A 15312-nucleotide genomic window follows, 5' to 3' on the forward strand; every position below is an offset into this window, starting at 1 on the left:
ATAACAGAGGAAAGAGCGGTGAACCACATCAAAGGCCCCGGCACCTCAAACCCAGACGCAGTGTGAAAGCTGTCAACATGAAGAAATAAAGATGGATGGTGGAGAGGATGGTGAGGAATAAACCTGCGTTGCACAGTCAAAGGCATGGAAACCAAGAAGGAAAATGGCCTTCCTAAACAAAGGGCAGATAATTGAATCCTGCTGGCTGGTATTATGCCTACAGGGTTTATCAGACGCCTGTCTGTTCTGTGTTAGTATGCTAGCTAATGCTAGGCATGTATTACAGCTCTCTGGGGGGAGTTATGGCTGAGTGCACGCATCTCTGAGCCTCATTCAAAATGGGTTCCCCCCACAGGACATTAAAAACCAGCGCACCAACAGCCCCTTACAACAGGTTCCTGTTTCTACTCTGTAGCCAAGGAGAAAACCCATAGGGAACCTAGTTAAAACCTACAGGTTCGTGACAACCCCCCCCCTCCCCACCGCATTCAAACACACAGCCTACACAGAGACAGACTAGAAAAAAATTGACAAAAAATTACTCCCACAAACTCACAACATAATAGTCGACTGTACAGTAAAAGCCATATACAGACTAGAAATCACACCAAGTCACTACATTCACGCACTGCCAAAAATGGGGGGGGGGCTGCAGTGAACTACAGCATTCGGCCTCGTCGTCTGTCCACATCAAATGAGGCACGCCTGCCAACAACCCTAACCCAGCTCGGGAACGGGGAAACGTGAGGCGACCCATCGGCCTAACAACACCTAATCAGCCAGCCACCACTCCTATTAATCAGACGGCCTGGCCAGTGATGCTAGCAGTGCTGTACATCGGACCGGCTGTGGAGTTACAGCCACATGACACGTAGTCCTCCCATCCCTAATGGAACCAGGTTCCCTACACAGTGGACTCCATTTGACCAGGGCCCAAGGAGCTAAGCCAACACTACGTAAGAAGTGTCTCATTTGGGACACAGGAAAGGTATAAACCACTGGGTTGGTCAGGACCGGTCCCACCCTTGACTCAATATCACAGTGTGAAGAGCGAAAAGGTGCGGGAATCAGAGGCACCTTTATGCGGCAAGTACATTCCCATATAGCAGGAATTGTACACGGCGTATTGGGGCTGCTAGGGGAAGACAACATATATGAACAGAAGACACTAAACCTGCAGAGTTGACAGATTTATATGAACAATGGTTGGGGAGCACATCAGGTCATGTGATATGAGGTGAGTACATCCTGCATTCATTTCCAGTCTACTAGAGCCAGTGTCCTGCGCTGTTCCACAGCTTGGTAAGACTGAGTAATGCCTATTAATAAGTCAAGATGAACTACAAGACCTGCAAGGCACCGGTTTAGCGAGTTCCCTCCCAGATGCCCCCTCCCGGTCCTCAAATCCCAAACAACCACCCACTCACAACTCCAGCCCCAAAGAAAAACGAAATGGGATGGTTTTGTGGACACAAATTAGCCCTAATGTCATCCAGGACAAAAAATACATTCCCATGGATATTCTCCATTCATCTTGACTTTTTTAGCCTAGGACTAGGCTAAATATGTGACTGGAAAACAATGGGAACCTTCTCCTCCACTTGCCTTTCTTTAAATGTCACAAACCGAGCGCTGCCCCCAGGTCTGATAGACAAGTAAATTACACTACTGACAACATTGTCCTCTGGCTACAAACGCACCTGCCACACAAAAACACAACAAAGTGTCAATCTATTGGGCATCTTGACCTTCGGCCGGCTATCCGTGGTTTGCGGTCGGTCTGTGCTGATTCAATCTCCTCTCCCCAGAGGAGCAGAAGAGCAGACAAAACTCTCCAAATTCACATTCTCTGGCTCTGAGGGGGCTCATGAACGACACCCCCCTTTTCGCTTTGGTTTACTGATAATACCACACACCTTCCTTAGCATCCTGCACTACACACTGAAAACAACCTACACATTAGCCTTCACTCTGGGGTGAGAGGAGAGGGACAGTCGAAGTCATTACACAGTGGCAGATGTCCTCTCCCCTTCCTGCTCCTGTTCTGCTTGACTAATGAGAGGGAGAAGGCCATTGTGGAGGGAAGCCAGGGTACCACTCTCAAAGCCAGGCTGTCTTGCTGTGTCTGCCTGCCTGTCAGTCAGTCTTTCCGTAGGTCTCCTTGTCTTGGGGCTTCCTCCCCATTGTGATGTCAGCTTTAATTGGTGTCGTTCGGCTGCCATGGCACCAACCAACGTGCCATCTCTTTCCTATCCAGGGAGAACCATGCCTGTAGCGCTAGGTCTGGTACTGTCTGGCCAGGGTAATAGTAGTTTGACTGGGGGCTTAGGGACAAGCAATCGCCATTTTGTTTTGAGGAATTGGGACAGGAGCATTAGAATTTGATTCTATTTCAACAAAAATGTGGATGGCTACACAAAAATATCCAGAATACTTGTAAAGAAGATTGACGAAAAATATCAACAGGTAGGAAGGCCATTAAACCATGGCCTGAAAATTATGGAATAACAATGTTTCGAAACAAAGTATGGGCCTGAAAGCAAAGCCATTAGTGTAGGTTAGTGCATTGTGTAAAATCACTAGTTTCCTGTTAAGATACAGTAATTACCCCAGGTTTTGCTGTGTGTGAGGAGGCGGTAGTGGTGCCTGGTTTCTGATCTTCACTCTCAAATGTTCTTAGCCCTTTTCAGTAATCAGAAGGCAAATGTTTATTGTTTACACTATAATACTGCCTATGTCCCTTTAATTGAGCATCTGGTTAAAGATGAATGTCCAAGTCAAGTTTTGGTTCTATACTGCTGCTATTACTCTGTGTTCAGCAATACTTTGAAGTTTCCAAAACCCTTCAAAAAAAATTGTAGGTTTACCTGTATATAGTAAATAAATGTAAGAAAATACACCTACCAGCCATAGCATTATGACCACTGAGTGGAGAAGTGAATAACAATGATAATCTATATAAATATATACACCGATCAGCCATAACATTATGACCACTGAGTGGTGAAGTGAATAACAATGATAATCTTGTCATCGAGGCACCTGTCAACACCTGGTAGCAAATGGACATTCTGTCCTCAAAGTTGATGTGTTAAAAGCAGGAAAATGGGCAAGTATAAGGATCTGAGTGACTTTGACAAAGGACAAATTGTGACGGCTAGACGACTGGGTCAGAGAATCTCCAAAACTGCACCCCTTGTGGCGTCTTCCCGGTTTGCAGTGGTCAGTACCTATCAAAAGTGGTCCAAGGAAGGAAAAGCGGCGACAGGGTTGTGGCTCATTGATGCACGTGTGGAGCAAAGGCTGGCCTGTGGGGTCCAATCCAACAGACGAGCTACTGTTGCTCAAACTGCTGAACAAGTTAATGCTGGTACTGATAGAAAGGTGTCAGAAAACACAGTGCATTGCAGTTTGTTGCGTGTGGGGCTGCGTAGCTGCAGACCAGTCAGGGTGCCCATGCTGACCCCTGTCCACTGTCGAAAGCACCTACAATGGATGTGAGCATCAGAACTGGAACACGGAGCAATGGAAGAAGGTGGCCTGGTCTGATGAATCACATTTTCTTTTACATCACGTGGATGGCCGGGTGCGTGTGCATGCATCGCTTACTTGGAGAATATGTCACCAAGATGCACTATACTATATAATGTTCTGCTGGGAAAATTTGGGTCCTGTCATACATGTGGATATTACTTTGACATGTACCACCTACCTAACCATTGTTGCAGACCACCCTGATTGATGTGCAACCTTTCATGGCAACAGTATTCCCTGATGGCACTGGCCTCATTTCAACAAGATAATGTGCCCTGCCACAAAGCAAAAATGGTTCAGGAATGGTTTGAGGAACACAACAACGAGTTCAAGGTGTTGACTTGGCCTCCAAATTCCCCAGATCTCAATCCAATCAAGCATCTGTGGGATGTGCTGGACAAACAAGTCCGATTCATGGAGGCCCCACCTGGCAACTTACAGGACTTAAAGGATCTGCTGCTAACTTCTTGGTGCCAGATACCACAGCACACCTTCAGAGGTATAGTGGAGTCCATGCCTCGACGGGTCAGGGCTGTTTTGGTGGCAAAAGGGGGACCTACAGAATATTAGGCAGGTGGTCATAATGGTATGGCTGATTAGTGCACGCGCGCACACTTTGAATAAAAAAATAAATGTTTTCATTGTATTGGCTGATGCAAATTTGCTATTAAATTAGCAGCTGAAGTGTTATTCGTGGAATTAAAGATACGAGGCAAAGCATGTAACAGAATTCCTACTGGCAGGTTCCAGCTCTACAATGCTGGGAAAAAATATATTTAAAACTCCTTACAAATGTCAGGTTTACAGTACCAGAGAATCTGTCACTCCTTTATAGTTGTGATAACCGATCACCTGAAGAACTTTACCTTTATTCTTACTTTCTCTGCTCCAAAATGGTTGGATGTAATGGTAAAGTTACCAGCAGGTTAGGTAATATGACTGGACATTTTGTCAGAGACTGGTAATGTCACAAGTTAGCAAGGTAATGTGACAGAACATAATAGTTTATAACAGGCCACAATATTGTTTATGAATGCAATGTCCAGTCCCGGCAATCTAGTATACATTATATGGCCACAAGTATGTGGACACCCCTGCTATTTATTGAGTTCATTTGTCAGCCACACCCATTGTTCATAGTTGCATAAAATGCAGCACATTGCCATTAAATCTCCACAGACAAACAATGGCAGTACAATGGGTCATACTGAAGAGCTAAGTGACTTTAAATGTGGCACTGTTTTTCCTTTGAAAATGTACACAATACAAATCACAGGCCTTTATTTTGAAGGCAAAATACAAATATCGTAAGTCTTATTGACAGTTTTCGCAGCGACATGGCATAGGGAATGCCCGCTTGGTGGCCAAAACAGTCTCCTTCCATTGCCCTCCGTTGACAACTTTTACTAGTTATACTTCATACTAAATGCCAGATAGTTGCAGTTCCACTGGATAAGTGAAACGCATAAATATTGTATTTGCAATCATATCTACATATAATCAGTGTAATGAATGACATGGTTCTGTCTTCATCTGCACCAATGCAACCAACTCCAATGGACTAGCTAAAGTAGGTGAGGCTAGCTAAACCTCTCTTATTAAACATAAAGCATTAGCTAAGTTAATAAAGTTAATACAGGAGGAACAGCACCAATCAAACACTCTCCACCCAGACTGTCAATGGTGGGTCTGGTTTGGTAGCAGGGTGTGTATGTTAGAATTCTGAACTAAATGTATAGTTGAGTAAACATCCCCAAAGTTCAGCTCTGGCAGGGATGTCGCTGTTTTTAACCATGTAAATAGCGCAGCGGGTGCTGTATGTGGGTCACAAGTGCCCAATAAACCTTTGTTTTTCATGTTTTGTGAGGTGAAGTAAACACACATCATTTGACCGGCTTACGCACTAGCTCCATAGAATTCCATGTTAGCCACCACATTTTTACAATATTTGTCCCGCAAGGCTGTCTGAGCAATCACATGACTGAAAACTATGAATTGCTGCTGCTGAACCTATGTGACGTTTCACCACAGACTTATTTGGAAGACAAAACACAAAAACCTGAGGTCTTATTGTTGCTGCCGAATCTCTAATGTTACCTCCTTATTAAAAGCCCATAGGTTTGGAACAGGATGTCCAACAAGCTCCTATAGGTGATGGTCGGGTGTCCACACACACTTTTGGCATATAGTCTAGGTCCAAATAAAAAAAAATTACTGACTGAGGTAGTAGCAAAGCTCATGGGATGAGGCAGCTGTGTGCGGCTAGGTGCAACACTGATGCTAATCCACAATGGCCTTTCTATTCAGGGCCCTTGAAAACAATGGTACAGCCTTCTTACTAAAACAAATATCAGGGAGATTTCTTTCCCCAAACTATACAAACTCCACAGTCCCCCCCCCGACAAATTCCTGGCTACACAGCCAAACCATTTGTTGCAAATGTAACAATACTGGTCACAATGTACAACCTAGTACCCTATACTGTCTGAACATCGGTAGCTGAGGTTCAAAACCAACGGTAAAAAAAGCTATTAAATGATCGAATACATCAAAGTGATCTACAATATACTACACAGTACTTATGGCCAGTGCTAACACTAGGAGCCAGTCAAACTCGCCATGCCGTGGAAACATCACAGACCAATGCAGTGTAGGAATGGGCTTGGCCAGCAAGCTGCCATGGTTGTCTACTCTACACAGTGGCGGCTTATTAGCTGTGTGCAGGTTGGCCAGGCACAAGAAAACACAGACACCGTATGACCAATGACCCTCAGGATCGGGCTACGTTCATAACGGCGATTTCAAAGCTATGGCACGAACATGTTGGAATCTAACAGTCTCTCTTCACTACTAACCACGGGGACAGCGCAGACAAAATGACATTCTGCGTTCAGAATACAGAGGGACTGGAGGACGCATGTTTTTATGGCAGCATCTCGTTGTCAGAGATCCTTACTGCACTGACAGCACTGCACGGGGGAGAACGGAGCCCGCAATGAACTGAAACAACTTCAAAGCCAATGAGACGGCAGCTGTAGAATTTTAATAAGCCCTCTCTCCCTCTGATGATCACTGTGTGTGTGTGTGTGTGTGTGTGTGTGTGTGTGTTACTGCGGCACTGAGACACACGTGCACACAGGAAGATAGCACAAGCTCACGATGGCGGGAGCACCCAGAGTGACTCACCTGCTGCACCTCTGCCTCTCCGTTTGATGACTTCTCTGTGTACACAAACGAGTTGAAGATTCTCTGCAGAGAGACAAAAACGTGGTTAGTATTCCACAGGAAGACTTACTGCGCTGCTTCATTTAAAAGCGAAATAACACCAGGCCCGAATTTCCATCATTCCAATGCAAATACGGAGGGATTTATTCAGTTTTAATGCGCTGTGAGGTGGATGCCTCTCTCCATTACACTTAAATAACCAGCAATGTCTTTGTGTTACTTGCTAAAGCCTTTAATGCTTCTTAGGAGATTGCATTACCTTTAACTGTAGAAAAACATTTGGCCAAATGAATACCTCCCTGGTCCGCTCCTAAGCACAAGGCCCTTGCTGGAGTTATTTCACTGTTAATGGACCATTTCCTGGAATTACGCTATCCCTTCTAATTGAAGTCAATTACAGTAATAAAACTTATGTCTTCAGAAATCCAACCTGCCTGCTGTTGCCTATTGAAGATTTTGAAGATGCCAAATGTATAAAACCACAAACATGGCAAAGCATTATCGTATAGACTGCTACAAACAACTCAGCACAAACAATCCTTGAGTTTTATCTTTAAACCCGCACTGGTATGGTTGGTAGGATAGGCACACTCAAACAGAAAAACACACACCTGCTACTACAACTTTTAAGTAGCTGGTTTTATGCGCAGTATACACATTGCGCACACACACAGTCACTGGATGGTACAAACAAACAGGGAGGCCACTAAAAACACTGTTAAATAAGATGTTGACTTAGTGTCAGGTGTTTCACTGTAAGCTTCTCCACTGCCTCATTACGACACACACACACACACACACACACACACACACACACACACACACACACACACACACACACACACACACACACACACACACACACACACACACACACACACACACACACACACACACACACACACACACACACACACACACACACACACACACACACACACACACACACACACACACACACACACACACACACACACACACACACACACACACACACACACACACACACACACACACACACACACACACACACACACACACACACACACACACACACACACACACACACACACACACACACACACACACACACACACACACACACACACACACACACACACACACACACACACACACACACACACACACACACACACACACACACACACACACACACACACACACACACACACACACACACACACACACACTCCAGTGGAGGGGCACAAGTTACCCGGTATGCCTTGATCTAAACCAAAGTTCTTACACACCTACAATAGAGGTGGCTGTCAAAACAGCAGTGATTCATGGGACCTCACACAATCACTCACGAACAAGGTTCCTAAATATACACACAAGGAAAACATGGAAAGCCGTTTGTCCAAGGGATCGTGGAGCAAAGAGTCGGAGGCCGTTTTCTGCTCTACAGTTCTGATACAGGTAGGGTCAGGTCAACACAGGCATATATGCATTAGACTAAACATGAGAAACAAGCACAAAGAGATACCAAGACCAAACACTGCATCCCATGGTTATGTGAAAAACTAACCCAGCCCAGATACGGCAAACAGATTATTACTCGCCCAAACAAAATGACTAGCCCAAACAAAAAGAGCTGTGGGTGTTCAAATTTACAATAAAAGACACAGAACACAAACAAAACCCTCACAGCTAGCTAACTAGCATAAGCTTAGCACTGTAGCGCAACCCGGTCTTCCCAATTGCAGGCTGTTTGTTATTAAATGCGGCCCAGTGGTTTTCACAGCTATGCCCTGGGTAGGGAGGAATGCATCCTTCTGTAACCTAATACAGCTCTCCCTGGCTAGGCGGCTAGGGCTCCCTGACTCAAAGCTTCCATGGGGAGACATACTATAGGCCACTCTTCGGACCCTACCACTGGAGGGTTAGCCATGAGAATGCAGGCCTTAATAGCCAGTTTGGGCATAGAAAACTTGATGGGACTAAGTTATTGACTTGACACCCATTATTTGTATACACTATAAAGACCAAGCCGATACACGCCTCATTTGTCCAAGTTAAGTCTTTCCTTAGTGGCTCTAGCTGTTCTTTCGGATGCAGAAAACCAGCTTAGAGCTCCTTTTCCATTTCAAGTAAATCTAATCTTAATAGAGCAGCGTCTTAAAAGGATCATCCAGTTAAAAACCACTGATGTACACAGCACAGCCAGAAAGGATGAGATTCCACTTAAATCACCCAGGCTGGGCATGAGGAACGGACACGGGCGGCAAAGCGTTTTGATTAGAAGGGTTTGACCAGGGGAGGTTGGGGTTGGGTAGAGGGAATAAACCCATTAGTAATTCAGCCATGTTCAAAGACCTCTGGAGCCTGCAGCTAGAGACATTCTGGAAGGGCCTGCTGAGGAAGGCAGTCAGACATCCACTGGATTTAATCCTCTCTTCAGGGCTGACTGATCAGTGGACCAGGCTTTGCCTTGCCGGGTCTTGCCATTCTTTTTGTTTTCCTTTCCTTCCACGGGTCTGCCTGGCACCCTGAAGGGATGATGGAGGCACTGCTATGGTGCGGTGCACCAAGTGCCCGTATACTGCATCTGTGAGCATGAAAGCTGCACCGAACAGCACCACTTTTCAGACCAAAAAAACATGCCATTTTACATCTGTATTTCTCAAAAGCATAAAAAAACTGTTTTCATGTATAATAGCTGTTCGTTTAGGCACCACGAAGCATGCTCCCGTAAGTGGTGGGTCACAATCAAGTGCTCATGCAGTAGGCGACCCAATGCCAGAACAGGCTGAGCAACACTGCAGGCCTTTGCTGTGGTGAGAAACAGAAGCACACGCGTGCCTGTGGGCCTGCAACTTCCATCTCTCCAGTGTAGACCTACATTCATTACCTTACAGAATCATAGCCATGGCCCTCAGCAATGCTGCTGGAGGGACTCCAGCTGCTTTTGCATCTACAAGGAAGAATGGGAGAAACTGCCCAAATCCAAGTGTAGTAGAGCAGGTAGTCTCAAGAAGACTCAATATTGCAATCTATGCCAAAGTACCTTCTACAAAGTAGGCTACTGAATGAAGGGTCTGAATACATAAGCACCAGATTTCAGTTTTTCATGTTCAGTCACAAACATTTCTAAAAAGGTGTTTTCGCTTAGTCAATTTCAGCATTTTGCATTTAGAATGATAAAAAGTACATATTTAATCAAAATTTAAGTAAATAAAATGTGGAAAGGGGTCAGAATACTTTCTGAAAGAATGGTTCCTATGCAGCAAGCGTAGCCTTTTCTTTAGGAACTGTTGGGGTTTATCTAAACACTTGTCTTGCCAACAACATGCATTTTAGTTTTTCTGTGATCGTCATTATTCTGAACCGAAAAAGACAGTTTCTCTAACCAAGGCAAAATCATTTATCAGGATGACTGTTTTATTAAGAGAAATTGAAATAGAAAACAGGTTAACAACCAGTTAATCACCATGAATATTTCTCGGACTAATCCATCTTGGACGAACTGGGTATAGCCTACTGCGCACCACAGTCAATGGAGTGAACGGAATTCTGTGACATGTTATAGCTCTTGGATGCGTGCCATTGCACTGTAGGGAGACAACAAGGAAGTGTCGGCCATGCTGGATGCTGGCAACCTTTACACGCACGCCTGCTCACTTGCTTTGTGACAGGTTGTAATTGTTTCATCTGGAACACGTGTCTCTGCAAAACATCCTTAAATAAATAATTGCCCAACACAGGGCCGGGGCTCGGAGTGAACCCCTCGAGCAGTGTCTCGGATTAGAATCGTTTTCAGGTTCTCTACACTTGCTACCGCCACATCACATCCCCCCCAGCTTCCTACTTTCACCATACATTAGGGGATCAGAAGTTCAGAAGGTTAGGGAACACTGGAAATCAATTTGGATAGAGAAAAAACAAGAATAATAATACTGCGGTAGAGCGATGAAAAGAAAAATACAGAAAAATTTGTTCCACTTGCAAATACTTCCACATGTTTTTGTATTGATGAAACTATGCCTTCCGTTGTCATGGTGCTCTGACTGAAACATATTAGATGAGACGGATCAAGGGGCTGTTTATTGGGAAATAAAACCTAAAACACCATTTAGGTTCTTCAGAACAGTTAACGACAGCAAATACTGAGTATAAGTCTGGTAGAGTAATTAATCCAATTCGTTACTAAGGTAACCTCTAGAAACATGACCTAAACAATGAAAGCCCATAAAACCCCATGCCATCCCACCGCCCACAATGCAAAGAATCGCAGATTTTCAAAACATTTTAAACACACATTTTATCGGATTTCTATTGAAACTATAAAAATAAGCCTACCATTCCATGTTATCTGGTGCGTGTAGCTTGGTGTCGTAGGTGTCGTCCAATCACAGAGCTGTCAAAGGGGCACAAGACTAATGCTAGAGCCCTCATGTAGTAAGTTTGAGACATCTGGCTAAACAATGGAAGACTGAATTTCAAAAGACAGCCAAATCAAAGAGTTTAAATGAGGACACGCTACAACACCTCAACACATCAGTTAGGCTTGATCATCCCCCAGACAGACACTTCCCCCTTGCCTGCAGCTACTCATCTTCTCCTGCGTTGCCGCTACAGCTAATTAAATAGCTCCTAACGCATTGTTCCCCCACAAAAAACTACTAGTGACAAAGAATTTTGGTGGTAGGATGTTTTTAAAAAAAATTTTTTACAATAAGCAGGAATGGTTGTTTTAGAATAACTGATTTAAACATTAAGAGAAATAATATGAAACAGGTATTCAGGTCAGGAATAGCAATTAAAATGTTTTAATGTTCCAACTCCTAGACCAGAGAATGGATTAAATAACAATAGGCACCCAAAGAAAAACCTAAATGTTTCCTAAAAATACATTCATAACTAAAATCCAGCTACGTAAAGATCACACCCATGTAGCAGCCTAGACTAGCCTGCCCTGTAGTACTGCTCTACTTTGGTCAACTCTGGAGGGGCCTCCCAACCACCGGTCTCCCCTTCGCTACCCCGTCGCGGGAGAGAGGCCTGTCAGGAGTGTACAGTTCTGCAATAACAAAAACTCTTTTGTGCAAACAGCGGCGGGGGCTCTAGAGAGGCTGGGTCACCCAGCGCAGAGCAGATCCCCTACACGGATCCCAGACATGTCAGAGGCTTCTAGGCCACTTGCTGCTGTTGCCGCACTCTCTGCTCTGGTAGACAGGATTTAATGCCTTCCACATGTGAGAAAGAGATGATAGAGGAACAGCGTGTAAGTGGGGGTGGAGAAAGTAAGAGAGTGGGGAGAGAAAGTGAGAAAAAAACAGGGTCAACTGTGACAACAGCAGAGGATGGTGGGGTTTGTTTTAAAACGTCCATCTTCTGCTCGCTGTCCTCACCCTCAATCAACAGCTGGTGCTCTATTTTCTGTTAACACTCCTTTCCCTCCAGCAACCCTTAATGCTCCGTCTACAGCCAACAGCATTTTAACTGAAAAGGGACTTTCAATTATTACCCTAACAAAATCCACAAGTTCTTTCAAAATATGCTTTTTTCCCCCTAATGAGGCAAATGATATGTAGGTCTTTAGGAATTGAGAAATTCACTAACATTTTATGAGAGACAGATGTGAAATGCGGTCCCAAAGGAACAGTTATTTCTATAGTTAAAGATCACATCAAAATAGCGTGGGCATCCTGAAAGGCGGTCTAATGTGTCAATCCAAAAACAAACATACAGAATTATTCCCTGATCCTGTCCAAAAATAGCACATTGCGATTTCAGATTTGTAGAGTCGTCAGACTGCTTTGCTGCAGTGGCTGGTGTGAGAATGAAAGCAGAGGCATGCAAGCGTCTGAACCTCTCATCTGAAGGTGCTACAAATTGCAAGGTGAACATTGCCTCCGCACCAGCACAAAAAACTCAGAGCTTCAAAGAAAAGCAACACAGCTAGCAATAAGGCGACAAGTGGAGAGGAGAATGGAAAAAGACAGAAATAAGAGAGAGAGAGAGCTCACATCTCTGTCTGACATTCCCTGTACTCATCCATCTCTCTGGGGGGATCAGAAAGCCCCTGCTTCTTCCCTTCTCTTCCCTTCCCGCCCTACACACAGAGCTCCTAAAGAATACCCCTCCGCCCTAAAGTGCCTTCAACTACTGTCTGCTACCATGCAGTCCGGAGCGTTGGGTGGAGGACCTACACACCACAACCAGTTTACACAACTGCTGTAGAAGGGGACAACAGGGATGGGTGGTAACTGATGTAGGCTAGACTAGTCCTGAACAAGGACTAGAAGCAAAATGTTGTTGAGCTTTCAATTATTTCTTAAGACGTAATTTAACTCTAAATATGCACAGTCATACCAGTAAATAATGAATTGATCAACAGGTATTTTTTTATTAATAAGTCTATAACAAACGTGGAAAAGAACACAAAAGAAAATGGCCTAACGATATTCTTTATGCTTTAGAAAAAACGTTGCCTACAGGCTATAAACATTCACAAAAGCGGATCATCCCTCATGAAAAAACAGGTCGAATACATTCGCAACTGACGTGAAGTACAGTAATGAAAAATAATTCAAATATTTACGAGTAAAAAAGAAAGGCTGAAAAACTATTAGAATAGCCTATATGCTATCTTATTAGATATATAGGCCTAAGGCACATAAAGTGGAAAAATAGCCCATAGACTAAACACTAAAGAGAATGTCCTAACAAAATTATCTTAATCTGCATTTCAAGCTATAGCCTACTCATTTTTTACTTAATTCGTAAATTCCAAAAATGTATAGTCTGTATTTGTTCGGATTACACGTTCACACAAAATACTTCCAACAATACATGACTGAATATTTTACTCAATTGTAGAGGAGCTGAGGTACTGTCCACACATCCCTACTTCTGCCGTTCTTGTCAATAATCCCTTCTTTTGTAAGCGTAACACCATGTGAGAGGAGCTCACAGAGTGGTGAAGAAATAAGAGCCAATCACATTATTTAGCCAAAGACGTGCCCCTTCACTACAAGTGAACCGATTATCAACCTGTCCGATAATCGGAATCGTTCATTGGTCTGAAATAGCTGCCTATAAAATACTTAGTTTTAAATGCGCTTCTGTGGCAGCCGCATCTCTCAGAAATGTTTCTGCTTGTATTGCTCATTGTCCCGCCGGCAGAATTGGTTACACATCACAAGTTAATACACTATCAACACTGTATGTAATATTTGTGAGAGAGCCGAGGGAAAGTAGAACGCAGAGAAGTGCCTGGTGAAGACCAGAGGTAAGAACGCTGACGTCTAAACTGATTGTGCAACAAAGTTTCACCCTCAATATGATATTCTATGATGACAATACCCAGTTTAATATTTGTGGATTAACGTTACTCCACCAAAAATGCTTGAACTAATGTTTTGGTGTAGCCTACTAGCTGAAAAACAGACAGCGATTTTTCCGAACCCCGGTTTAATAAGGCAAACAATAATAAATCAGCCACATGTGATAGGCCAGTGTCCCTTCCTAATGCTCTTTGTTGCAGTAAAAGACAGCTAATGTTTGAGTCAATTTTTGCAGTGATATTTGTCAGTGCGAATGCAATTGGATAATATATAACATAATACTCGCCTCTATTTGTTTAAGTTTTAACATGATGGTAGCTAGGTTTGGTAAAAGTAACGTCAACTTTGCTAACGTTAAAGATTTCACCTCCGTTGTGAGGAAATTCTGTTGCCTATCATTTGCACTTTTCTGGCTACCTAGCAAAATACATGAACGAGAGTGCTACACCATCTTACGTTGTTTATTCTCTGTAAAACTGTCAATATTATTTGGTATACTGAATTTGCATTGTGCTTTTATAGGTTCATTGTATTTATGTACTCTATCACTGTTGCTACTTAAGCATGTTCGCCTTGGCAACAGTGGCCACCATCCATTCATGCCAATAAAGCACCTATTGAATTGAATCGTGAATTCATTAGCTAACGTTATTTGAATGCGATAGCTAGTGTAACTTTAACAAGTTTATTTGTTTACCGTTAATTTGGTCTGCTGACTAGCAAAAAAAACTTGGCGTAAAATGTATTATTGCACGTCACTTATCCCAAGGCTGGTCACACTAAGCATGACGCAATAGCAGAAATACTCCGCCAGTAATGTTTTTTTGGTTCCCTGTTATGATGTTAATACATTACGTTCATAGAATTGGAACCAGCTTACACACAAATTATTTCCAATGCTTTTGTGCTGTAATAATTTAACCATATTTTAGTTTTTAATTTTCTCTTTTGATACTCCCTTTTATTGCAGATGGCTACACCACAGAAAAGTTAGTTACAGAAGCATTTTACTTCATTCATACATTTTTAAAGGAAAGAAACCTGACAAAGATTGTAAAAGGAAATGTACCTGATTTAATTTATATTACATTTTTGTTCACAAGAAACACTGCTAGGAAGTCCATGAACTTTGTTCTTCAAAATATAATGTTGTGTCAGTAAAAATGTAATTTATGCCAGAAATACAAATCAGCCCCAAATACCAGTCACCCCTACTTGATCACTAATAATCAGTATCGGAATC

The 15312-nt window shown here is 43.2% G+C and overlaps 1 protein-coding gene across 4 annotated transcripts in view; it reads right to left on the reverse strand.

Moving 5' to 3' along the window:
* The window catches only part of cachd1 (cache domain containing 1), a 79137-nt gene that overhangs the window by 33936 nt on the left and 29889 nt on the right, over positions 1 to 15312 (reverse strand). For all 4 annotated transcript variants that reach the window (XM_029121729.2, XM_029121727.2, XM_029121728.2 and 1 more), the window contains exon 2: positions 6721 to 6783. In XM_029121729.2, coding sequence (XP_028977562.1) covers positions 6721 to 6783 — 63 coding nt within the window. The remainder of the gene's footprint in view (positions 1 to 6720; positions 6784 to 15312) is intronic.

This window comes from Esox lucius, chromosome 8, assembly GCF_011004845.1.
Source record: "Esox lucius isolate fEsoLuc1 chromosome 8, fEsoLuc1.pri, whole genome shotgun sequence".
Classification (NCBI taxonomy): Eukaryota; Metazoa; Chordata; class Actinopteri; order Esociformes; family Esocidae; genus Esox; species Esox lucius.